Below are 26299 nucleotides of genomic sequence, written 5' to 3'. Positions count from 1 at the left end.
GAATTTTGAGGTAAAATGAAGTGTAGATGGTTTGCTTGTCCTCTGGACTTCTTTTTCTTTTGTTTTTCTGTTGAATGAAATGTTCTCATGTCTCCTTCACTGAAGGGGAATGTGCAGGTTGCACATCCGAGTTATAGAAAACATACGTAAGTTCAACTCTGGGCTAGGCTACTTGTTTCTCACCATTTCTGAATCAACTGCAGTGAAAACCTCCAGTTCCACATTTTCCTGTAAGCAACCATTTTTAAGCCTTATGCTTAAAATGTCAGTTAAATGTGGTTAATCTTCAGACTCTTTTAACAAAAACATTTGAAAGGATTATGCATTTAAAGTTTTCTAATTATTCAGCAGTTATTGTCTGAAAATAAGAAATTATCTAAATGTTCAGTAGCAACATCTTTTTCTTGTTGCTGGGCAGATATGAGAGTGCATACTCCTGATTGGTAGTTGAGTATCTGCTTCCTCAAGCCAATCGGATAAGGTAAAATTATACGGGGAGAGAACTCGGTAACAATGAAGCAAGCTGCCGATTTATTTTCCCTGTGTGAAGATCACACAAACTAAGAGTGTGGCTACAGCTGGCTCCCTCTTGGGTATGTTTCAGAAATTACAAGGTCTCAAAGAACAAGGGGGAGGAGGAGTGCTATTACTATTATTATTACTATTATTATTATTTTTTCCTCATTAATGTTCTTTTGGAATGATGAATATTGTGTAAAGGAGAAAATAGTTTTCTGTGTACAATAGCTTAAACAGCCCAATCTTAATTAAATGCTTAGGAGGTAGAAATAAGATACATAAGCGCTAACTTGCAATTAGACATAATTCCTCTTTGTTGGCGATATGCATGCTTTTCTTTTTCAAAGAGATATACTTCATTTTTATTTAATGTAGTAGAGAACATTTGTGGCATGTAAATTTATATTTGTTCTTTTTTTGTAAATTTATACATAATTTTAAAAGCTCAAATCAAGCTTATTAAATATAAATATATATATTGCATTTTTTGATGAAAAACTAATGCATTTACAGAATGTGATGAAATTAAATATGAAAATGGAAATTAATCTAGAACACTGATTCTTCCATATGGCACTCAACACGCTCCCAGATCTTCTTTGTGTAGTATGCATAAAGTTGAATTTTAATAGGTAATTTGGAAATGTTCCAGCCAGATTCTAGAAAAGGAACATTTTGTTCTGTACTCTGTTTTTGCAAGGCTGGAATCTACGACCTTTATCTAGAACCAGATACACTGGCCAATGACTGTCCTTAATTTCTTTGCAGACATTACTACATGCAAGTCAGTTTTGCTTGTCTAGACTATATGGAGTAATAAGTTGCAGGGTTATCAGTAAGGCTACATGATTATATAATTTTATTCTTGTAGAGATTCTATTAGTGCTTTGGACAAACACTATGCTTTTGCGAATGCAATGGCTGTGCTGTTCTAGAGTACTTATATTATGTAGAGAACCACTGTATGCAGTCATTTTGTATTCTAGCTTATGTTGCTGCCTTTTGAGAATCCTTTTACAGTCTCCCCCCCTGTTGCCAGGCAAAACTCAAAATACTAGCAGCTGATTGGCTAACCTTTTCAGCTACTCAAGAGCTGCTCACATGAGTTTACGATTATGGGCTAATCCACAGCAGCTATGCTAATACTTTCTTTGTTGCCATGCAGCAGTGATCTCACTTAAGGGAAAAACATGGGGGAGGGGAGGGGAAGGAAAAATACCTCATTGGTAGAGCAAGGATCCTTTTGGGTATCATTTTAAGATCCAGTGGTACACTCCTTTTACCATATAAGCACTTACAACTACAACATGGGGTTGTTTATTACTAGGGGGGGGGGAGCAATGACTTTAGGAATCTTTTGTGGTTGTGGTGATTTTATACAAAAGGATAGAATGTTTAGCATATTACTGTGACTTCTTATGGAAGGAGAATGTGTGGTGTTTAGATACAACAGTACTATTCACTACTATTTATGCATTTGTATACTTTTCTAATGTGAGCATTAGGCGCTGTACTGTAAAACATCATTTTCTTGAAGGAAAGCTGTTGAATTCTCCTGTGATACTTCTTTATTTGGCACACAACCAATAAGGGCATATCCATAAGAGGTGTGTTTGGATGCATTGAATCAAACCAAACAGCACTGGAACATAAACCTCATTAAAATACCAGTTGTCTCTGGGGCAGTTTGAGAATCCTTGCTTACACCAGAAGGGATTAAAACTCTCACAATGCAGTATATTTTTAGATACTACTGCCTTGTGTACATGCAGAAATTAGCTTAACTTTCTTATGAAGTTGGTCTTGTGAATCATAACACCATTTTTGAAGAGGCTTAAAGTATGGAAGTTGTTACTCACTGAATAAGATGAGTATGATCTCCCAGAATCAAATGAAAATACACCTATTTTCAGGTAAGAAAACAATTTTACCATTCCTCTGCTCTTCCTAGAACCAGAAAGCATATGAAAGAGAACTGCTGATTGGCTTGCACGAATATGGCCAAATTATCTCAAGTGCTCTGTGTGATCTAAATCCCCAGCAGCTTTGTGTGTCCTATTTCCTTCAGTAGTCTGAGTTCTATTAAGTGGTACAGTGTGCACCCTTGTGGATGTGGATTGAAATTGTACTGTAAAATCTGTCTTTACTGCATATGATATATAGGTAGCTTAGCAAACCATCTTTCATTTGTTGTCTTATTACTTAAACATTGCATAATGGACAGGGTTGCATGCCTTCAACAAAGATCTGGATCCTTTGGCAAGATAGAGAAATTTCCATGTAAATAAGTGAATGACAAAATAAAGATAAAATTACAATTATTTTGTTAAGTGTTTTAGCTTCTATGATTATCAGTTGCAGGTCACATAATATGGCTGTCATGATAAGGCTTAAATATTTTTGTGTGACAGTCAAAATATCTTAATGATAAATGCAAATTTAAATAGGTCTAAGGCAGCCAGCCAAAACTTCAATAATGTTCTTCAGGAAACCTTTTAACTGTTGAATTTGTTAACTCATCCTGCACAATGAAAATCAGCTTATATACATCCATCCTGTTAGGAAAGTTATGTATGTATAACAGTTTTTGTTACATAAATAACAAGTTGGCAAGTTGTGGTGGGAGAATGCAATATCAGTTTACAATACTTGTTTCAATGTTTGTTCGTTTGGGGCCATTTGGCAAATGTGAGTTTCTTTTTTAAAAAATTGTGGCAGAATTACAAGATGAGCAATTTGGTGCATGTTCAACTAAATGGTTTTAGGAGTTTTGCGCAGACAAAACCATTTTTAAAAAACATCCCCTCCCAAGGTCTGTTTTGCACATCACATTAGACCACAGTTTAAATAAATGTTAGAATAAAAAACCTATTAGTGTTCTGTGTGAACTCAGTTTGGTACCATAATGATGCTTTTTTAACAATGGTTTGTGTGTGGAAAATAAACCATGGTTTGTTGCTGTTTTACTGACTTTAATTATGGTCCAGTATTGCATGTGAGCTTTGGCACCTCCTTAACTGATTTAAGTGTGGTTGGTTTCATTGACATGTCCAAATCACCCACTAAGCAATGTACAGACTAGAGAAGAGTTTCTGTAAAATGTAATTGCTTTCAGCAACTCTTATTTTACATTTCCCGAGGATGACATCACTGGCTGATATATTAATTTCCCTGTTCCATTCCTGCTTCGATTTGCTTCTGCGGCTTGAGAGGGAATTGAAAACTTAAATGGACCTTCTTTGAACTATAGCTTTGGAGATGTTTCGACTGATGGGTGATTGATTGGCTTTGGTTGGCAAATTAATGTGGTGATGAAGTGCTGTCTTAAAAACAAATGACTTTATCCAAGAATAGCCATAATTCTTGATAGTGACACACAAAAATAAAATGTAGAAACCCAAGAATGGGTGTCAAATATGGGGGGAAGTTGAAAATGATGTTCTGTGCCATTACAGTCACTACAGTGGTGCCTCGCAAGACGAAAATAATCCGTTCCGCGAGTCTCTTCGTCTAGCGGTTTTTTCGTCTTGCGAAGCAACCCTATTAGCGGATTAGCGGCTATTAAAGGCTTAGCGGCTAAAAGGCGCTTAGCGGCTTAGAAAAAGGGGGGGAGCGAAAAAAAATCAGAACACCCGCAAGACGTTTTCGTCTTGCGAAGCAAGCCCATAGGGAAATTCGTCTTGCGAAGCAGCTCAAAAACGGAAAACCCTTTCGTCTAGTGGGTTTTCCGTCTTGCGAGGCATTCGTCTTGCGGGGCACCACTGTATAGCAAACTGGTGAAACTACTTAAGTGTGTATTAAGCTGCCTTTCAACCCTGTTGACAGCAGAGAAATCTGGTAATTCCAATGTAAGTGATCCTAACTAAACAGAATGAATTCATGGTAACAACTGGTGGTTGGTTGAGAGAAGAAAAATAAGAAGTGTGATTGCAGAGGAAAGGACTAGAAGAAGCTACAAAGGAGCATGGGCACTTCTTTCTTGGAGGAATAGGTGGGGAAAGCAACTATTTGATGACAGTTGCAGAAAATCAAGTTTCCCATACCCTTGTTCTCACAGACAATCCATGGAGGAGAAATGGTCATGTGGTGAGGCTGTATCAGATGTTAAGCACCACAAAGGGTTCGGGGAAGTTGGGTGAGAGAGAGCTAAAGGCAGGAAGTAGGTGGGATGGAAGGAGAGCAGAGTATGACAAGGCAAACCATAGTTTCTTTGACCATCTGTGGCTTGGCTGTAACATGGTATGAACCAAGCCTATGTGAACTCCAAAGTTCCTACATATGTCTGACTACTTCAGGAGTTATGTTCTGCAAAAGAGTAAATTAGAAAAAAAAATCAGGTTAATTATATATTTTTCATACTGAGGCTCACAGAATAACTAACCATATTTGTGTACTGACCTTTGTGGGTTATTTTTTAAGTCAAGATGGTAAATAAAACACCAAGGAAAGGGCACATTTCAAATCATCATGTTTAATCTAGTTCCCATTTTTTTGCATAAAACATACAGTGGTACCTCGGGTTAAGTACTTAATTCATTCCGGAGGTCTGTTCTTAACCTGAAGCACCACTTTAGCTAATGGGGCCTCCTGCTGCCGCCGCACCGCCAGAGCACGATTTCTGTTCTCATCCTGAAGCAAAGTTCTTAACCCGAGGTACTATTTCTGGGTTAGCAGAGTCTGTAACCTGATGTGTATGTAAGGTACCACTGTATTTCCTGGGAAAATATGCATTTTGCTGTGACAAATTATTCTGTTACAATTTAATTTTTTAAAAAATGGTATTAAATTTATTATTTATTACCTTGGGAGCATACTTCAAAGCTTTTAGTCATGCAGCCTCGTGCATTTTGTATATGTGTGTGTGAGTGTATTTGCTTTAGAAGAACAGTTGGGAAATTAAAGATTTCTGTTTGATTCTTTCTTATATGAAGGACAGCAGGATCACATACTTGAAGGTTTGAAGTGCTTAGAACTTTCCAGAAGCAACAGCTGGTAGTTAATGGGCAAAATAGTGTTTGCTCATGATAAGGAAACCAAAGACCCATATTAAATATTCATAATTTACACAATTTATGATCTGCTGTGTCACAACATCCACAAAGGATGTTGATGTGAAGGGAACATGTGTAAAACACTTGTTCCTTTTACAGTGAGAAGTGTAGTGTTTGTAATGGTTTGTTTTTATAAGTACAGGAATATAGACTTTTTTTGCAATAACAATAAATGTATACCAGTGCTCTTGATGTACCAACCACACCAAAGCCAGAAAAATGGAACAAGGTGATCTTGGTAAAGTGTGTGTGTGTTGCATTAACATTCATTTTTCTTAAAAATGTATACCTTTACAGAATCAAGATGGAAAACAATGAAGAACGTCAAAGAAAGATTTTTAAGGCCCGCAAAACCATGAGAGCAAGTGACAGGCAGCAGCTTGAGAGTGTCTATAAGGTAAAGGAGGAACTTCTGAAAACCACAGATGTCAAGTTGTTAAATGGGAAACATGAAAACGGGGATTCAGATCTTAATTCCCCGTTACTCATTTCTGAATGTACTGAGGGCAAAGAAGTGAACGGCATAGAAGATTTATGCCTTGACTCCGAAGGACAAAAAATGGACTCTGAAGAACTCATGGATGCCAAAAGTCCAGATGTGAAAGAGAACCAGGTTAGTGACCTGACTCCTAAACTTGAAACCCTGACCCCTGAGAACATTGTTTCTGAGCAAGAACATGAGGATGCTAGCACTGCTCCAGGCTCTGAACCTGAAAATCAGGTGCTTGACTGTAATATTGATAATGACTTGCAGGACGAAGTCAAAGTCAATGATGATTTGGACCACAAAGATAATTGTATAAAAGACGTTTTGGACCAGAAAGCCACACCAAGCGAGCCTGAAGAGGAAAGCAAAGTAAGCTGTGATATTAATGACAGCTCAGTAGAACCAGTAGAAAAAAATGAGTTAGCTCTTGCTCCTGATACACCTATGGAAGAAGAAAAGAGTACCAAGGAAACTCTTCTAAAAGAGAACATTGATGAGGAAGCAATATCTAGTAGTATTGATACAGATGTAAATCCAAAGGAGGAAGCTACTCAATCTGCAGAACCTCTAGAGACCAGCACTCAAAAAGCTGTAGAAGATGAACCAGCAGAAAACATTTTGGGAAATGCAGCTACAATGGAAACAGAGGAAATTATTCCAATTTTAGAAAAGCTGGCTCCAGCAGGTGAATTAAGTTGTTTCCCCAAATCTACTATGCTTCCAGTAGAAAATCCTAACTTTGATGCAGAAGATAAAGCAGAAAACCCATTAAATTCTTTAGCCAAACATGAAAGCAGCGAAAGTTTGCCCAAAGAAGCTTTCTTGGTACTTTCAGATGAAGAGGAACTCTGTTCTGTTAAAGAAGCTGAAGTGATAATGCCGAATGATTCAACCCCTTCAGGTGAGTGGTATTTTTTCTTCCTTTCTTTAAAAAATAACTCTTTTCAAGACTGTTCTGAATTATCTTCCTGTGTTCTTGGAAATTTGCTTGCTTGTTTTTTTAAGGGAATGTGCTATTCAGCAGTGGACAAGTTAATGTTAAATTTAGTATGAATTTTATCTATTGCTTTTATGCTAGATCATTAAAGGATGGTTTCAAGAGTTCTACAGAGCAAACTGCTGGTTTACCTGGAACAATTCCTGTCTGAAAGCTGTCCTAAACATGTATGACATATGCTACTGGTTACTACTTGTGGTTTCTAGTTACAACACATGGATAATAGAAGAAGCTTGATTTTGTTTCTGTTAACAAGTTCTTGGCTTTATGGAATATTTAAATGCAGTCGGACTGGGTTTTATTAGTTCTAGTTTCACCTTCCCTACTCAATGTCTACTTAGCTATTTTGTTTCATTTGTGAATCACTTACTATAAATCTTCTCAAAGCATTTTAACAATAAAGCCATCAACATTAAAACATATATAAAACAATTTCATATGTAAGAGCAATTTCAAATCCAATATAGATATAGAAATCTCACTCCCCATTCTGCCAGCTGCAATACTTCAGTGACTATTTCCAGATCAAGGTTTATTGTGGAATTTGGTGCTGTTGATTCACACAAGATTTTCACATTGTTCACATAATATCATCATGAAAAGTCAACCTGTATTTTTTAACATTTAAAGTTGGAATTTCCTCTTCCTGCAGAAATTCCATTAAGTAAAAACAAGCCGTTGCCATATGAGCACAACCTAGTTATTTTGTTACCAGCAGTCTAAACAATAGGAACTTGCCTATTTCACTAATTACTATATGCTGAAAACATGTCTGAATTTCCACTACCCAGGGGATCTATATTCTTAAGATTGCAACATATGTGAGGTTTTAACTAGTAGGTGGCGGGCTAGATATGTTTTTGAAAATGCCTGCACACAAGTACAGAACTACACATGCAACCATAACAGGAAAAGGGCAGCAGAGGACAGGGAAGTAGTGGTTGAGGAGAGAGGCCAGAGAACAACGTGAATATTTTATCAAGGACTGTACATCGGTGAAAGTGAGAATAGTGGAATACCTATGAAAAAAGTCTGAAACATGAAGTGTGTGGGCAGTCACATTCCAGTGGTGCTCACAGAAAAAACTAAATCCAAACAATCAGTTTCTAATACAAAGTCTGTTACGGAAAAGCAGCAATGCGGGAGCGAGCTGCAGGTGGATGGAAAGCAAAACAGGATGTTGATATTTGGGACTGTGCCATGGGAACAAAGGGGCAGTCTATTCACTGTACTGAGCACCGGATGTTAGCTCAGAGTGTCATCTGACCTGTACTGGAAGTACAGGGGTGGAGTTTCTCTCTCTACTGTTGGAGTCTGATGAGTACAGACGCGTTTCTCTGTACTGCTGCAAGGACAGAAATAAAGACATGTAAAAACATTTCTGTCTGTCTCTTTCCCCTCCCTAGGGGAGGCAGGGAGGAGGGGAGAGTGGTGTGTTCTTCTCACGCTTGAGGAGGATCGCCGATAGTGACCTAGCCTGTATCCTGCCGGGAGACGCAGACGGGGAGGTCAACAAGGATCTCAAGCCGAGTGCCTGGAGAGTGGCCAGTTTCCTCTGATAAGGCTTGAAGAATCCGACAGAATCCGGTAGAAGCATGCTATATATGCTATTTCCTTTCCCTTTTGAGGAAAAGGGATTCAGTGCAAAGTTGTATTTTATAGACTTTCACCACCATCTTGATAAATTTTGAAGCCATAATACAGGTGCTGTAGATCGTTCAAAAGTTGTGTAGCTATGGTCTATACAATCTGCTGATACTCATCTTCAAGGGTGCTCACGAGTCAGTTCTTGAGGTTTAATGGATTACAGTGGTCAGATACCAATTATTGAGGAAGAGGGTAGAATTGACTTACCTGAAGCTGATATGCAGGACTTCCGACAACAAACACCGCCTGAACACCAAGTAGCAAACTTTGATGTGCACTGCAGGCAGCAAAATTGCTTTAGCAGTTAGTATGAACTCACCTCCCTCAAATAAAGAGGACCACCCGTCTTCTCTGCCTAATCTGGATTTATATTATTTCATTTACCCTCACTCACCGTTACAGGGTTTAGACACTGGTTCACAGTGGAGGTAGCTGCCCTGGGATGAGCAGAAGATGAAAATGCAGTTGGGTATAATCAGCATACTGAGGAGTGTATGGACATAAATTTGACCACAGACTTCATGTAAATGTTGTGTTGGGGACAGTATCAAACACTTGAGGAATGCAGGACAGTATCTCATCATTCTATTTCCTGAGACACTAATTGGTATGAAATTACTGTATAAAATATCTAGACCTTTACAAGCCCAGAAGAACAAATGGTCAGTATTTTCAAATATAGTTGAGATATTTTGGATCACAGCTAGACTTTGCAATCAGTGAAATTAGAATGGTCTCTGTAGTTCAGTCTGCTTTGATATTATTTTCACAAAGAATGCCTCAGGCCACAGCCACTTCCCACTTAGTGCTCCAAAACGTAAATGAGATGGCCACGATCTTGATGTAAAGTTGACTTCAGCAATAGTAGCCACTGCTTTTTAAAGATTAATATCGCATGCCTCTCCCAAAAAATGGCACTGATATTTTCCTTAACTCTTGGAACTATGTCTTATGACTGGATGCAACTAGCCCATGGAAAGAATAAAAACAAACTAAAAGGAACAGCTGTGATGAGCAGGTGACCTGATGTCATGGCATCTAGTTTGAACAAAATCCTAGCAGTTTTATACATAAAACAGCTGTCTGTTTTTGAGCTCCACTAGTTGAAAGGCACTCGGAGCAGCTAACAATTTAACATGTAACAAAATCACATGCAAAAAACCAAGTAGCCAAGGTAAGTAAGTCTTAGACGAAATCAGCAAGTTCTAAAACACCTTGTCCAGGAAAAGGTTCTCCATCTCATGCCAAAAAGTCAACAAACACTGCCCTGGAAGTGCATTCCAAAATTGGGGCCTTTTCAGTACATCACCCCAGTTTTGGTCATGATCCTTTTCACATTCAGTGTTGGAGGAACAGTTAAGAAGTGCCTTTGAGGAATATCTCAGCAGTGAACCAGTGACATATCTGGACATATTTTCTGGGTTAGTGTACTTCTACAACCTGTTTTACTATATTTAGAAGAAATCAGATGAATGATACTTTGGATGCAGTGGGTGCAGGTAAGAACATCTCTACTTCCATCATCAGTATGCCATAAGTCAAATGTATTCCATATATGTTTGGTTGGATTCAGCTGAGGGTTGCACCATTTGTCTGCAAGCTGTCATGATGCTTTATTCTCTGCAATCCCCCAATAAACCAGAGGGTTGCCCAACTGCAGCTACAACAGAAGCACCTATTTGCATTTCCTTTTGAAATACTGGATTACAAATCCTTCATAATTCTGGACAAGGTGAGAGCTCTGTGCGCTTCTGAGGTCAGATCATTTAGGAGTTGCAGTTCTGGTTAGTGTCCTGGCATTCTAACCCTGTATCAGAAAATAATCTGTCCATGATAAATGTATCATTGTTACAACTGATCATCCTATTTTTGGCTTGTACAAACAAATTAATAGTCTATGTCAACAGTATATTAGGAAAGTTCTATGGCAACTATCAAATACTAAGCTAAATGCTTCAGTGTGTTGCTGTAGATTTAGATGTTTCTCAGAACTGCTTTGGAAAAGACTTTCACACAAGATGCACACTTCTTTGTATACATTTAGAGTTTGCTAGACATCAAAACAGGCAGTATGCTAACAGATTTTCCAGGCCCTCCTTAGCACCTAGTGCAAAGTGCTTGAAGTCACAGTTGGTTAAACTTCATAGGGGATACATGGCTGAAAATATAAAATCCCTATAGACTACACCTGTACACTTATTTTCTGCTGGAGCTGATTGGTCTAAAATTGCTCCACCTTGCATTATCTAGCCAGGTTTGTAGTGTCTCCATAAATAATTTAGATATATGTACTTGCTGGTACTAGAAATACTGTATCCAGCATCCACTGAAAAAAGATTTTGAATGGACATGGCCCATGACTGTGCTGCTGCTCCTCCTTACCTGAGCCCCATAATATACTGTCTTCCTCCATTGCCTGATTGGGTTGATGTAACTTCTCATTCACAGTCACTTGCCAGGACCTATTATGGACAGTCAATTCAAATTATACTCAATATTTCCCCCTTCTCTCAAAAGTAGCCATTAGCATTCAAAAAACCTTGCAGTCAACACTGTAGGCATGGAAAAACTTGGCCCTCCAGCTGTTTTGGGACTACAGTTCCCATCATCCCTGACCACTGGTCCTGTTAGCTAGGGATGATGGGAGTTGTAGTCCCAAAACAGCTGGAGGGTCAAGTTTGGCCATGCCTGCGGAAAAAACTAAAACATCCACACTCTACATAACCAAGATTCACCATAAAAACCTACTAAGTGAATTTGATAATTCATGTAAGATCATCCATGAAAGCATGTTGGCTTCACTGTGTTTTTTTTCACATTTCATTGTCATATGTATTTGTCAGGAGCTCGTCCTACACTCGGAGTAGGACCCTGGCAGAGAGACATGCCCGGCTGGCATGTTCTCTCCCTCCTGGTCGATCGGGAGCTTCAGAAGCTTTCTTCTGCCCGAACATCACAGCGACTAATGCCAACAGACTTTGGCACACCTAGGGATCCGCAGAGTGTTCGCAGTTTGCATAACAGAACTCCGCAACTCAGCATTTTGGCTAATCTACTTTATTTACATATAAACACACATGGAGCACTGCAACATGGCTCCCCCTCTTTCTAGCATCAGACAGCAAAGAGGAAAAGAGCAAAGGACAATAGTCCCACTTCACGGAACACAGTAACACAAACATCCTGTCTCTGTCACTTCCCACACTGTGGAGTCAAAACATACACTGTCATGTGATGGACAACAATCCCATGACTTCAATCACAGAGCAGGAATTCTAACAGTATTGATGCATATGGTACTTGGCTACCTTATCAAAAAAGTTCTTACATAAAACTTTTTTTTACAAAAGGACTAATTTATATTTTCCAAAAACTATGCAAGCATATTTAAGGACTTCTGTGACCTGTATATTTAAGGACTTCTGTGACCTGTATAGGTTCTGCCTTGTTAAGAGACTTCCATTCCTTCAAGAGGTGCTTAGCTGGCATTGAGGAATCCTGAAATTGATCTAGAACCAGGGTTGTTGACTGCCTCGCTTTTTTATTTTAATAAATAAAACTTTTTAAAATAAGCATTTAGTAACTATAAAATAAATATACTGATTTAATAAACAATAATAATAAATGAATGGCAGAACATGAGGTTGAAATGGTAGAGTTGGAGAGAACAGATGGTGAAATTGAAATGTATTACATCTCTGGTCTCCACCTTGAAATCTTCATAGCCTTATCTCTCATTAAAGTAAACACATTCCTTTTCCATGAAGGAAGGATCAAGTGGCAGTTACTTTTGCTTTCTAGGCAACACTTTGGTCAAAAGAAGAGGGGTGGAAATAGCATTCAGAACTCCCTTGTTCTTTTAAAAAAGTAGAGCAGGCCTTCAGGCCTTTAATGAGCAACCTTCCTTCCCTTCTTGAAGCCAGAAAGCAGCTCACATATTGAATGTAAATTTCAACTGGCAGATGGTGAAATCTCTGAGTCATAAATTATAACCCTCTCAGAAATAATTAAGAAACAGAGGCTTTTGCAGACCTCATACCCACCAGGATCTTATGGCTTTTGGGCATGATGTTGATTCCTCCACTCACAATTCACTTAACCTTTTCAGGGTTCCAAGTAACTGACAGCTTCTTGTTCTCCTGACACAGAAAACTTCTTTGAGAACATCAGGGATTAGTCCTCTATTCACTGCCCCCCCCCCCAGTGAATTCTTTAGCAAAGAATCATGTTTGGCTATCATTTATCGCCAGATAATTATCTCCATCAGCAGCCTGCTGACAAAAGATGTTCAATCTACCATGTTCCTCCCCTGGAAGTTTGCCTCACTTACTTCTTAGCTCTAGATTCAATTTAGTATATATCAAACTGGGCTCCTTTGGGAGGAAAAGTGGAATGGAAATGTAATAAATATATAGTGTGAATATCAAATCTGCAGGAACACAGTTGTCTCCCTAGAATCTGATGCCAGAACTGGATACGATCAGCATACTGGTGATCACTCAGCCCAAATCTCTGGTTAATGGTGACCTCCCCAGACATTTCATGAAGATGGTTTCATGTAAATGTTTTACAGACTGGAGGATGAAATTGACCTCTGCAGCTATAGGCAGTGATCTCAAAAGCCACTGAAAATGGGGATTAAGATGTCTGTACTCTCCCTGTCCATTTGTCATTTTAGTTTCAAAACAAGGACAGAAATCGGATTGAAGTGAATCTAGAGCATTCTTTTTGGGAAACTCATCACAGTCTCTAGAATTGAGCAATTTGGCTTCATCACACTGTTCAAAATCCATGTATTCTGCTGGATTGCACCCCAAGAACTAAAAGTAGATAAGAAACCACTCTTTGTTAGTGTGTGGGCAATCATAATTGGCCCATACACCTTCATGAGGTTGGTGGGGTGGTTGGTGATCTGGACTAGGGCCTGAGAGATTAGGATTCAAATCCTCACTCAGCTGTTAAATTCTTTGAGTGAACTTGGGCCAAGTCCCTGCCTCTCAGACTAACCTACCTCATAAGTTTGTTGTGAGGAAGGGCCATAACTATGCATGCCACCTTGAAGTCCTTTGGCGGAAGGTGGAATAGAGATGTAGTGCAAAAATAAGATAAGCTACTCTGTAACCAGCTTACAAACTGGTTGTGATGAGAGAGATCTTAATACCTCAGCTACACATGAACATTTGTTCTAAGACCCACACATTTATTCAGATGATTTCTATGCTGCCTATCAGTGCAAACATTCTCAAGGAGGCTCATAACAATAAAAGCCAGACACAGCAAAACATTTACTGTTTAAAAGTTTAACAGATAAAACTGGCAGCACTAAGACTCCTATAGTATTTACAGTCAAGCTTCTGAGAAAATCAGAAAGTCGCTACCTAGCATGAAAAAAAGCCTCTTTGGGGAAAAGAATTCCATAAATAAGGTTCCACAGCTGAGAATGCCCTTTTCCCAGTCACCATCTGCCTTTAAAAATTCTGCTCTTGCTTCACTGTTGATAGTGGAGGCACCTGAAGGTGGGCCTCTGACTGCTACCTCAGTGTTCCTATGTGCTGATACAGAGGTGGTAGTTCTGAAAGTTTGCCTGGAATCAGGATATTTTAAAGTAAGCAGCAGCACTTTGAATTGCTCTTGTAAACAGTGAAGAGATATAATTAACCTACATTATGAAATAAGCTATGTTAACTTATTCTATGTTAAGCTATGTTAACTCACAGAGATCTCTCTGTGGCTTTTGATGCCATTGGCCATGATATTATCCTAGAACAGCTCCATAGAATGGAAATTGGGGACATTGTGTCACAGTGGTTCTAGTCTTCCCTATGGGACCAAATCCAGAAAGCAGCACTCTTTGGCCCCGTGGTGGTTGCTCTATGGGTGCTACTGGGAGTGGTCATTAACATTGGGGGCGGGCAAGGTGTTTTTAGTACTCTAATTCCCTATAACATCTGAATCCAGAGAGGCTGTGCAGGCCCTGGATTCATTACCTGGCCACAGTGGTGGGACAGATGAGAGACAACAAGCTGAGTTTGAATCTTGGTGGTTCCTGGTCCAAGAAGGTCAATTGCCTGCCCTGGATGGGGTTGTACTCCCCTAAGGAGAAAATTCACAGTTAGGGAGTGCTTCAAGATCAATCTCCTGAAGCCTCTCCAGATACCGTATTTTTCACTCTCTAGGACGCACCTTGTTTTAGAGGGGGAGAACAAGGGGGGAAAATCTCCCCCTCTGCTCAGCGCCCTTTCAGCAAAGCTGCAGGAGAAACAGAGCCCCTTCCATTTCTCCTCCCACTTGGCTGAAGGGCCACTGCACAGCTCTCCCTCTCTGCTGAAGCCGGGAGAGTCTTGCTCTCCCGGCTTCAGCAAAAGGAACCAGAAGCCTCTGGAGCGCAGCGGGACCTCCCACTGTACTCCGGAGGCTTCAGGCATCTGTCCCTGAAGACTTCGGAGCGCAGCGCGAGTTCCCGCTGCGCTCCGGAGGCTTCAGGTTCCTTTCGCTAAAGCCAAGGAGCCTGCATTTGCTCCATAGGATGCACACACAGTTCCCCTTAATTTTTGGAGGGGAAAAAGTGCGTCCTATAGAGCGAAAAATACGGTATGTTCCATGTCCAGGATGTGGGTATCTTTACTTTTACCTATGTTTCATGTGTTTTATTTCTTTTTAGTTACAAATGATTTTTATTATATTTTGAATGCTTTAAAAACACCCAATTTAAACTTTTTAATTACAAATTTCAATGTTTCGTAAACTGCGTAGAAGTGATTTTTTTTTTAACAGGTGCTATATAAACTTTGTTAAATAATAAATTTCATAAATCCCTGTCACTTCTTTAAGTGATACTTTGGGTTTTATCCTTTCCTAAATACTGCAATAAACCTACAACTGGAATCCCATCTTGCTGAAACTAAATGTTTTTAGGAAGAGACATGAAACTTGAGAAAATAAATGTGGCAATAACGTTAGTGCTTAGCAGTGAGTGCTTGCATATTGATTAAATGGTAGAATGAGGTTTTAAATGTTTAGAAAACATTGTGATTTACTTACTCGAGGAGTCATGCTAAGGTATTACTGGTTGATGTAACTGTGGGATGAAAGCATCCAGAATGTTAACTAAAGGGTTACCGCTCTCAAGAACTGTAGAACCCTGTGATGTCATATGCCTGAGACAGTTATGTCAGTTGGTACAGTAATGCCAGTTAGTAGCAGTATTTTGTGTGAGAGCAGCTGAACTGCTGTGCTGCTGTCTGCCTCGGAGTTAGTCTGTTATAGTTTTGTCTTAGATATAAATCAATGTAATATGTATTGGTAACGTATGTTACACCTTCCTGCCTTGTATATTTAACAAGTGCAAGTACACTGAGTAAAAGTTACTTATTTAAACTTTAAAAGAGAGTTTTAAAGTTTTTATAGGTGGGAAAAGGGTGAAATGGCCTGGGCTCTCTTTTGCATAACTCTGTAAAGTCTAATTCCCACAGTAACTATGTAATGGTGTATGGGGTTTTTTAAACTAAAATTCCAGGTTATTTTTTCTGTGTGTTTAGCTGTACACATAAGAAAGTAACTTACATAACTAGCTGTGAACATCTTTTTCAACACATAACTGGTCAGGCTTTGTTCAATAAGGTTAAAGTGGTTTATCTTTCTCACAGAAGGCAAAGATGATGAAAAAGAACTGGAGAAAGTAGAAGAAAAGGAGCATGACAAGGAGGAAGAGAGACCACCAGAAAAAGGTATGTATGGCAAAGATGAGAAATAGTTTTGCTGCAAGGAATTGAATTGCTGCATCCCTGTATTCAGACTTTTTCTCTGGGGGCATGCATACGCCTAAACATTTTGTGAATCTTTGTACTTTTACTGTATTTATTCCGCACCGACCCCTCTTGCTCTCCAGGCTTCAGGAGAGCCCCGTCGCCAGCCCCGCAAACTCGGGGGACAGCGGGAGAGGCGCAGCGCCCCTTTCCCACTGTCCCCCGACTTGGCTAGAAGGCTGGTGGGGGGGAGAAGCCTGCTCCTCCCCGTCGCCAGCCCCGCAAACTTGGGGGACAGCGGGAGAGGCGCAGCGGGCCTTTCCCGCTGACCCCCGACTTGGCTAGAAGGCTGGCGGGGGGAGAAGCCTGCTCCTCCCCGTCGCCAGCCCCGCAAACTCGGGGGACAGCGGGAGAGGCGCAGCGCCCCTTTCCCGCTGTCCCCCGACTTGGCTAGAAGGCTGGCGGGGGGAGAAGCCTGCTCCTCCCCGTCGCCAGCCCCACAAACTCGGGGGACAGCGGGAGAGGCGCAGCTTGCTTCTCCCTCCCCCCCCCCAGCCCCACAAGCTCGGGGGATAGGGGGATGGCGGAGCGCCGCCACCCCGCTATTCCCCGACCTGATCTGGAGGCTGGGGGGGGGAGAAGCAAGCCTGCTTCTCCCCCCCGCCAGCCCCACAAGCTCGGGGGATAGGGGGATGGCAGAGCGCCGCCACCCCGCTATTCCCCGACCTGATCTGGAGGCTGGGGTTGGGGGAGAAGCAAGCCTGCTTCTCCCCCCCGCCAGCCCCACAAGCTCGGGGGATAGGGGGATGGCGGAGTGCCGCCACCCCGCTATTCCCCGACCTGATCTGGAGGCTGGCGGGGGGAGAAGCAAGCCTGCTTCTCCCCCCGCCAGCCCCACAAGCTCGCGGGATAGCGGGGCAAGCTGTCCCTGAAGGCAGAAGAGGGAGACGGAGTGCTCCGTCTCCCTCTTCTAGCTTGGGATGGTTGCGCAAAGCCTCTGCGGGGCAGCGCAGTGCGCTGCCCCACAGAGGCTAGGGAGGCTGTCCCTGAAGGCAGAAGAGGGAGACGGAGCGCTCCGTCTCCCTCTTCTAGCTTGGGGATGGCTGCGCAAACCTGGGGGGGGGGAAATAAAATTTTTTCCCTTGATTTCCCCTCCCAAAAAACTAGGTGCGTCCTATGGGCCGGTGCGTCCTATAGGGCGAAAAATACGGTACATCTAAACATTTTTTAAAGAAAAAAAGCACTGCCTACAAGTATTATATCAATCCTACTGATGATTTTAATTGTTTACAATAATTTCTCAGCTACATTATGTACTTTCCCATTCCTTATTAAAATTAATTTCTTCCTGGTACCTAATTCATCTGGTCAGTTTGATCTAGTCCATAAGTTTTTTTTATGCCATTCTTCCTTGGCAGGTACTGTATTTTCTTTCCATCTCTGAGCTAACAAAATCTGGGCAGCTGTAGTAGGATACATAAATCGTCCCTTCTGGTCATTTGGAATTTCTGCACCTAAAACTCCTAAAAGAAAAACTGTTTCATAGAAAATGTTATATTTAACATTTTTTTCAACTCATTGTATATCATCTCCCAAAATGCTTTTACTACTTTACACATCCACCACATATAATAAAAGGTGCCCTCTTTCTCTTTACATTTCCAGCATGCATTTGATCTTGATTTATATATTTTGGCTAATTTGCTAGGGGTTGAATATCAACAACACATCATTTTCATATAATTTTCTTTCAAGGTACAGTGGTACCTCAGTTGTCAAATATAATCAGTTCCAGAAGACAGTTCAACTTCCGAAATGTTAGACAACCGAGGCGCAAAGGGCGGTCGGCAAATTCAATGGAGGGAGGGGAACACAGTGAAAGCCGTTTGACTTCTGAGGCGTGTTCAAAAACAGAAGCAATTACTTCCGGGTTTTCGGCATTCCGGTTTCGAAATGTTCGGCTTACGAGACTCTTGAAAACTGAGATACCACTGTATAGCAGGCACGTCCAACTCACAAGAGACTGTGATCTGCTCTCAGTATAGAAATTCTGGAAGTGATCTACCCATGAAGTGGGGGAGCCTAAGTTGCCACAGTTATTTACCTTGGGGGGGGGGACATCAATCGCTCACCTATAACGATGTTGGAGCGGTAACAACTACTTTCGTTTCTTAACTTGCCGGCAAAATACAATTAAAGACCGTCCATTTGACAAAACAGAGGAACAGCAACGGAGGGGGGGGTGAGGACTTTCAATACATTTAAAATACAATAAAAGCAGATGTTAAAGTCAATCACTGGACAGGACTTTCTCACCCCAACTGCTGCTGATGTGTGCTGCATGTGCTATTGGGACAAGAGTAGCTGGGAGGCAAATGTGTTTCAAGGCCTCCCTCTAGTTCTCAGACATATCAATGCCACTTTGTTACAGAATCTCTGGGCTACAACAGACCTCAGAACAACATATTCAAGTCCTCATGAGTATATGTAACATAGTGTTGGCAGTAATTGATGAGGTGGGACCACTGAGTCAACAGTGCAGTAAAATAAGTGAAAGTTATTATGCCATGCATTTTGTATTCCTTTTAAACTGATAACAACAACAACAGTTGTATAATTTATACCCCACCCATCTGGCTGGGTTTCCCCAGGCACTCTGGGCAGCTTGCAGCATATCTAAAAACATAATAAAAATATCAAGTGTTAAAAACCTCCTGGTACAGAAATCCCTTCAGATGTTTTCTATAAAAGTTGTCTAATTATTTTATCTCCTTGACATCTGAAGGAAGGGTGTCCATAGGGAGGGCACCACTACTGAGAAGGCCCTGTACCTGGTTTCCTGTAACTTTGCTTCTTGCAGTGAGAGAACCAGATGAATATTTATTTTTCAAGTTATTTGTCTTGAATGAAGAATATATTGGTGGTCAGTAGAGTTCATTGAAGAGTGTGCTGTATCCTTCTAGGTGAGGCATCAAGAAGAAAGCGTTCCAAATCAGAGGATATGGACAATGTCCACTCTAAACGCCGTCGACATATGGGTGAAGAATATGAAGCAGAATTTGAAGTAAAAATTACAACCAGAGGAGATATTAATCAGAAACTAGAAAAGGTAGAGTTGATTCCCGCTTATCTTGCAGACATTTGGCCTTTTAATTTCAAACACTTCTTTTCCACCAGCATCAACTTGCAAACATTTTGTCTTGAAGATCAGAATATTTGTCTGTGTTATGGTGAATTGAGTGAAAGGAAACTATTGTTATTAAGTTTCCATTGATCCCATCAGATAGAAATATTTAATACTGGAGTAGACCAATATTTCATATTTAGTTTGGCAACAGTCAGACCAGGAAATACATTCTTCCTCTTTAGCTCCTTATATCTGTGGTGAACACAGAGTAGACCGTGAACCACTGGCCAGTTACTGGCCGACCGCCTGTTGGTTGTGGGGCTGGTTGTTGTTTTTTGCAAAGAATGCTGGTTAAGTCTTTAGTCCTAAGAACACTACTGATCTGACTTTTTAATTTACTAATTAAGAGCGTATACCGAACATCTCTTAAAATGGCTTAAGTAGGATCTTGCTGTATCGTATCAAGATCCTTATGCAATATAATCCTTAACATGTGAGATTAGGAAAGTCTCAGACTAGACTGATAGTATGGCTTGTGGCTTAGGAATGATGAGTGTTGTTGTCCAGCAACATCTGGAGGGTTCTCTAAATTGTATGCCACATGTAGCTCAGCCCTGTGCATGCTTGTTTATATGCAAATCAGTAAAGGTGATTTGTATAATGCACCCCAAAATAATATAATAATCAAAATAACAATAAAAATATATAAATACAGCTTCATTGACATTGTGGTCAAAACTGGGCTAAATATATCCACTTAAATGGCTTGTTGGGAGAGGAAAGTCTTTAGTGGGTGCTGGAAAGACACTAGAAGATGTTGTCTATCTGTAACTTTCTATGTTATATACAAATATAACCCTTAAATAAGTTGTAGATTTTGTGCTCTAAACTATAAGAGGAAATCCCTTTTCAAATGCATTTTGTAAAGAACACAGTCTACAAATAAATATGGGACATAGTTGGCATTTTAGACACTACAAACTAACAAGTATGACTCTTCCTCTAAAACCATTAAGGGTGTGGATCCAAAAAGGAATGCTGAGAATGACTTTACTTGCTTGCAAACACTGAGATCCCAAAAAGATTTTGCATAGACATGTTTAATGAAATTACATGATTAACAAGCAAAAACCTAATTATTGACCTTAAGTTTTGTTTAAATACTAAAATAAAGTTTAATTAGATAACCTAATAAAGAGTTATGTAATGCTGAGTGACATACGTGCTAATTGTACTGTATATAAAATGTTAATATTAGCATTTTCATGTGTTTTTGTAGGTCATCCAGCGGTTGCTAGAAGAAAAGTTCAACGCACTGCAGTGTGCTGTGTTTGATAAAAATCTAGCAGATCTGAAAACCAGAGTAGATAAGATTGAATGTAGCAAGAGACATAAAACTGTCCTTACCGAATTACAGGTATATATGCAGATCTGCTTAAGACTTTGTGGCATTGTTTTTCAAAAAATATAAGGCTCCTGTTGGTGTGTGTAATTGTTCCTTCAGATATTAGTACTCTCTTTGTTTGTTTTGTTTTGTTTTGTGTTTGTTTTATCGTTTGTGTTGAAATACAATCTACATACAGTGGTGCCCCGCAAGACGAATGCCTCGCAAGACAAAAAACTCGCTAGACGAAAGGTTTTTTCATTCGCGATTTGCCTCGCAAGACGAATTCCCCTATGGGCTTGCTTCGCAAGACGAAAACGTCTTGCGACTTTGTTAAACCGTTTAAACCGTGCTTCGCAAGAAGAAAAATTCGTTAGATGGCAAAAATTGCGGAACGAATTAATTTCGTCTTGCGGGGCACCACTGTATCAGTTTAGTGCTAGCTTTTGGCAAAAGAAAAGGTTCTTTTAGGAAATGCTTGTTAAGCTGTGTTTAATGAGGAGCTACAGCTTAACCAGACGTGGGTGGCACTCTGGGTTAAACCACAGAGCCTAGGACTTGCCAATCAGAAGGTCGGCGGTTCAAATCCCCGCAATGGGGTGAGCTCCCGTTGCTTGGTCCCTGCTCCTGCCAACGTAGCAGTTTGAAAGCACGTCAAAGTGCAAGTAGATAAATAGGTACCGCTCTGGTGGGAAGGTAAACGGCGTTTCCGTGCACTGCTCTGGTTCGCCAGAAGCGGCTTAGTCATGCTGGCCACATGACCCGGAAGCTGTACGCCGGCTCCCTCAGCCAATAAAGCGAGATGAGCGCCGCAACCCCAGAGTCGGTCACAACTGGACCTAACAGTCAGGGGTCCCTTTACCTTTACCTTACAGCTTAACCACTCTCACAGAAGAGAAGGGTCTGGCTCTTGGGCAGCAATTATAGAAGCGAATGGAGGTGTAGAGAGGGATAAACTAAAATACTTTTTGAGATTGTATTTGATTTCTCTGTCATATTTCTCTTTTTTTAAGGCTAAAATTGCAAGATTAACTAGACGTTTTGGAGCAGCCAGAGAGGATTCAAAGAAAAGACAAGAAGTAAGGACAGATATTTTTATTATGTTTCTGATTACTGTTTAGATCAAAAAATTACCTTGGTGGTAATCAGATTGGACTTTATTGAAATGACCATAGCTCACAGTGAAGAACTTAAAAGACCACAGTTTTCTTCTTGAAGTAGGAAGGAGAAATAAAGATTAATAAATTTATTCAGTTTCATGGACTCAAGCCCACTTCACTAGATGCATGGTGAAATCTTAGTTAGCAGGTATGTAAAGCAGAAAACTGGATGGCAAAAGTTGAATGTTAATGAGATGCAAAAGTATAGTCTGTGATTGGAATTGCTCTGTTATTTAACACCCAATCCGCTCTGGAGGGGTTTTGGTTGAGATGGCAATGAGATCTCTAATGCCGCCTTCCAAATGGGAAAGCAGAAGTGTCACCAGCAGAAACCCCTGAAATGGGGTATTGAGGGGGCAGAGCCAGAACAGGATCTGTGAGATCCTGAACTCTCCTACTTCTGCCATGTGACAGCAAACTGCCCCAGTTTAGGCCTCTTCACTGCACCAACCAGGGCACTTACTCAGCAAAGAGGCATTTTATGCCTCCCCAAGCATCCTCCCCAAGCATCCCTCCACCCAATTTTTCAGCCTTGTCTGGTGGGAGTAGTGGGACTCTGGATTTGGCAGTGAAGGATGCTCTGGGAAGCTCTCATATATGCTTGGGAGGCTCTCATAAGATCTTGGATGGCCCTTGTGTGTGTTTAATTTGTGTAATTTCAGTTGGCCAGCCATCAATAACATAAAGCTGTGATTGTGCAAGTTAAATATATGCAAGTTGTGAGTCAACTGTATAACGAGGTGCTCACAAAGCAACTTAATAATTTTGGAGTCCTTACAGTAAAAAAGTATACCATGTATGCTTTGTGACTTTGAAGACATAGGTCTCACCTTGGTTTGCGTTACTTTTTAGAATCTACAAAACACACCCCAATCCCCAGGAAAAGCAGTGGGCGACACAGGCAATATCAACAGCGTGGCGTATCGGTAAGCTTTGAGAACATAGCTGTTACACTCATATTGTGGACTTGTGGAACTTGCCTTATGTACTTGGAATGACACATTTGCATGAAAATACAATATATCTTGGCTGATGGACTAGTTCTCCTGTTATATACTAGCCCAGTTCACACATCATATTTAACCGTAATTAAAAACAAAGTTTGGTTTAATGTGAACAATCTGCATGTTAGTGCACACTGTGCACGTGTTGTCGTTCCACTTCTTCCCTGTTGCTGCACCTCTGCTGGGAAACAAGCCAGCATCTGACTTTTCATGACATCCAAATCCAAGCTCATTTCTTTCCAAATAAACCATGAGCATATCTTTAGATCTGTTCTTGGCTTACTACCGTGGTTTGTTGAGGGAGACAAACCACGAGTCGAGGTTCATAACAGGCCAGCAGCACAGAGACAGAGCAAGAACCACTGAACATGCTGCTAGTTTACATTAAACCATAGTTTGTTTTTCACTATGGTGTATAATGACATGTGAACTAGGTAGTTGTGCCCTGTTCTCTTCTACTGTTAAAAATATGAATGTTATTATCAGTTCTCATGCAGTCATCAAAAATTAACATGCCTGTATAAAATTAGAGCCAATAATAGTTTTGGTTCTCAATTTTTCAGGAATTCAGCTTAATAATAATAATAATAATAATAATAATTATTATTATTATTATTATTATTATTATTATTATTATTATTATTATTTATACCCCATCCATCTGACTGAGTTGTCCCAGCCCCTCTGGGTGGCTTATTACACTTCTACACATATACAATGGAACTAGTGATATTGTGAGATACTGCTGAATAAATGGATAGAGATAAATTACTTCAAATTTCAAAAATAGCTTTCCCCTGTACTGCTCTTTGCTTCACCTAACAGCTAACAAGTACAGCTAACAAGAATCTTTATTCCACAGAAATGCCGGAACAGTGAGACAAATGCTGGAATCCAAGAGAAATGTAGGAGATACCACATCAAATACTTTACAGTCCCCTGTGAATACAGGTAGAATGTTTCTCACGTCTCAGATATGTATTTAACCTCTCCCCCCTTCTTTATCCAAGAAAAGTGCCTTATTATAAATCTTTCAGATGAAAGTTATGAGTATCAAAAGCAGCAGCAGATGTTGCTCTCCTTTTTGAACTCAGTGGTGACAGTATATGATGTCTTGTTATAGAAACAACATCTATTCACTACTACAGATTACCTTTTATTATTCAAGAGCTGTAATGAACACAGAAATGAAAAGTGTTTGCTCTCAGTTTTTCTGCTTAGTGCGGGACACTTCTGCTCTCCTGTGTTCTCTCTCGTCCCCTCCCCTGGCCTCTCCTTTCATAAATCAGTCCTGATATCAATAGTGCATTTAGGGATGCCGCCATCTTATCTGAAATAAATGAAAGAACTACATGCCATAAGCATTCTGATGACACAGAGCCCCATACTTCAGATTAATTTTATCAGTTGTTTCATGTAGATGTTTCAAAGCAAAGAAGAAAAAACAGAAATTTGAGGAAGAATACTATTCTAGCACCACTTCCCATAACCTTCTGTCAAGAAAAGAAGCAGAACCACCGCAACACAGCACACACACACCACAATTTCCAACCCAGAAGAATACTGTAGTATTGAAAACTACTGGAAAATCCAGGGTTGTACCCCTTACATCTCTCCTCTGGCATCCTCCAAGAAGGATGCATTAAGCTTCATGCTGACTAAGAGGTTCAGTGTATGCCAACTAGCCCATTGGAAGCTGAGGAAAACAAGGGTTGCAACTTAAGATTTCTGTTAGAAACTAGTCTGCTCTTGTCAGCATCCTCAGGTGTAATTAAATAGTACTCATCCAAACTACTACAATAGATGTTTACGTAAGAACATTTTCCATATCAATTCTGAAACCAAATATATATTAAAAATGTCTAGTAGCACCTTTAGAGACCAACTAAGTTTGTTCTTGGTATAAGCTTTCATGTGCATGCACACTTCTTCAGATATTTTGAAACCAATAAAACATCTAAGTCAACGCAGGTACTGATGCAACAGACAGCTCTTGCATCAGAAGCTTTGTGATCAGAAGAGCTTTTGAGGACACAACTATAGATGGAAACAGCCAGTCTTTACCAAACCTAGACCCATAGAAAATATTCAAAGAAAAAATTTGACATACACCTCTGTGTTGTAATATATAGAATGCTAGTCTTACTCTGTTTCCAGTGGCTTCCAAGGAATGCTGTTGGCCGATAATGTTTCAAGAGAACCACAGGGACAGAGTCACCCAAACTTTAAAGAAACAATGAAAATTGGGATTCCACAAAGGTTCCACAAAGAACCCTGTGAATTTGCAAAACTAATTTCTGTTCTGTTAAGTGTAAACTTTTATGTGAGACAATTATCCTCAAAAGACCAAGGCTTTGCATGCAAGGAAGGGGTGTGTTACATAAATTTAGGGATTCACAGATGTTGCTGCCAACTATTCAGGGACAGATTTTAATGGTTTAGGGCTTCAAACCCTTAACCATACAAATAAAATTCAAAGCTGTAAACCTTTAGTCATAAGATCTTTCAAAATTTCTAAAAGTTGCCAATTAAGGGGGAAACTCATATCAGTCAAAGCTCTCTAGAGCTAAAACTTTTTTACTGCTCAGTTTCCACCATTTGCACACAGTTTGCAAAACCTGCCTCACTCATTGCAAACAGGCTTTGTTGCCAAGAGCAGCCAGAAGGAAGTAACATTCATAAGAAACCTTTTTTCCTTCAAAAAATTCAGACTACCATCTGAATTATATCTCTAATTTAGCCATATAGTGGCATAGTATAGAAAAAAGAAGGAAACACACATAACTTGCTTCATGCTCTCCAAGTGGCATACATTACAAATAAACATGTCAGGCTAAATTTTGCATCTCAAGTCACTCTTGCTGCCAGCTTTCTCCACCAGTCTTATGTAACAAGATGTGTCTGACTCAACACTTGTGTCCTACACATACTCCCAAGAGGTTTAGAATCTTTTGCTAGGTTCTCTCTGTTTGAGAGGTTTGCTCTCCACATCAGTAACCTGTACGAGCAAGACTTCAGGGTCACTCTCACCCTATTCTTGGTCCATGATCCAGTGAAGCATGGGGCTGTTCCGTGAGATCATTGAGCGGCAAAGAGGGGTTCCCTTTTGAGCTGTGAGCTACCCAACCATTGTACTATTTTTAGTCAATGTATCCTTATGGAAAGGGAATGACTAATA

The 26299-nt window shown here is 40.2% G+C and overlaps 1 protein-coding gene across 15 annotated transcripts in view; it reads left to right on the top strand.

Annotated features, from left to right (window-relative positions):
* The window catches only part of ATF7IP (activating transcription factor 7 interacting protein), a 64771-nt gene that overhangs the window by 25068 nt on the left and 13404 nt on the right, over positions 1-26299 (top strand). For 13 of the 15 annotated variants that reach the window (XR_014516464.1, XR_014516465.1, XR_014516466.1 and 10 more), the window contains 7 exons: positions 5868-6958; positions 16348-16428; positions 19410-19555; positions 20853-20990; positions 21971-22036; positions 22970-23043; positions 23984-24072. Coding sequence is in view for 11 of the 15 variants with exons in the window: in XM_083462743.1 (XP_083318869.1) it covers positions 5868-6958; positions 16348-16428; positions 19410-19555; positions 20853-20990; positions 21971-22036; positions 22970-23043; positions 23984-24072 (1685 nt within the window). In the remaining 4 variants the exon portion in view is untranslated. Of the gene's footprint in view, positions 1-543; positions 594-1898; positions 2433-5867; positions 6959-16347; positions 16429-19409; positions 19556-20852; positions 20991-21970; positions 22037-22969; positions 23044-23983; positions 24073-26299 lie in introns of those variants that run through there. The other 2 variants (XM_083462746.1, XM_083462747.1) reach the window with 2 other exon arrangements.

Source organism: Podarcis liolepis (assembly GCF_965112155.1).
Source record: "Podarcis liolepis genome assembly, chromosome: 10".
Taxonomy (NCBI): Eukaryota; Metazoa; Chordata; class Lepidosauria; order Squamata; family Lacertidae; genus Podarcis; species Podarcis liolepis.
Note: the sequence above shows the minus strand (reverse complement) of the source record. Positions and strands in the feature narration are given on the sequence as shown.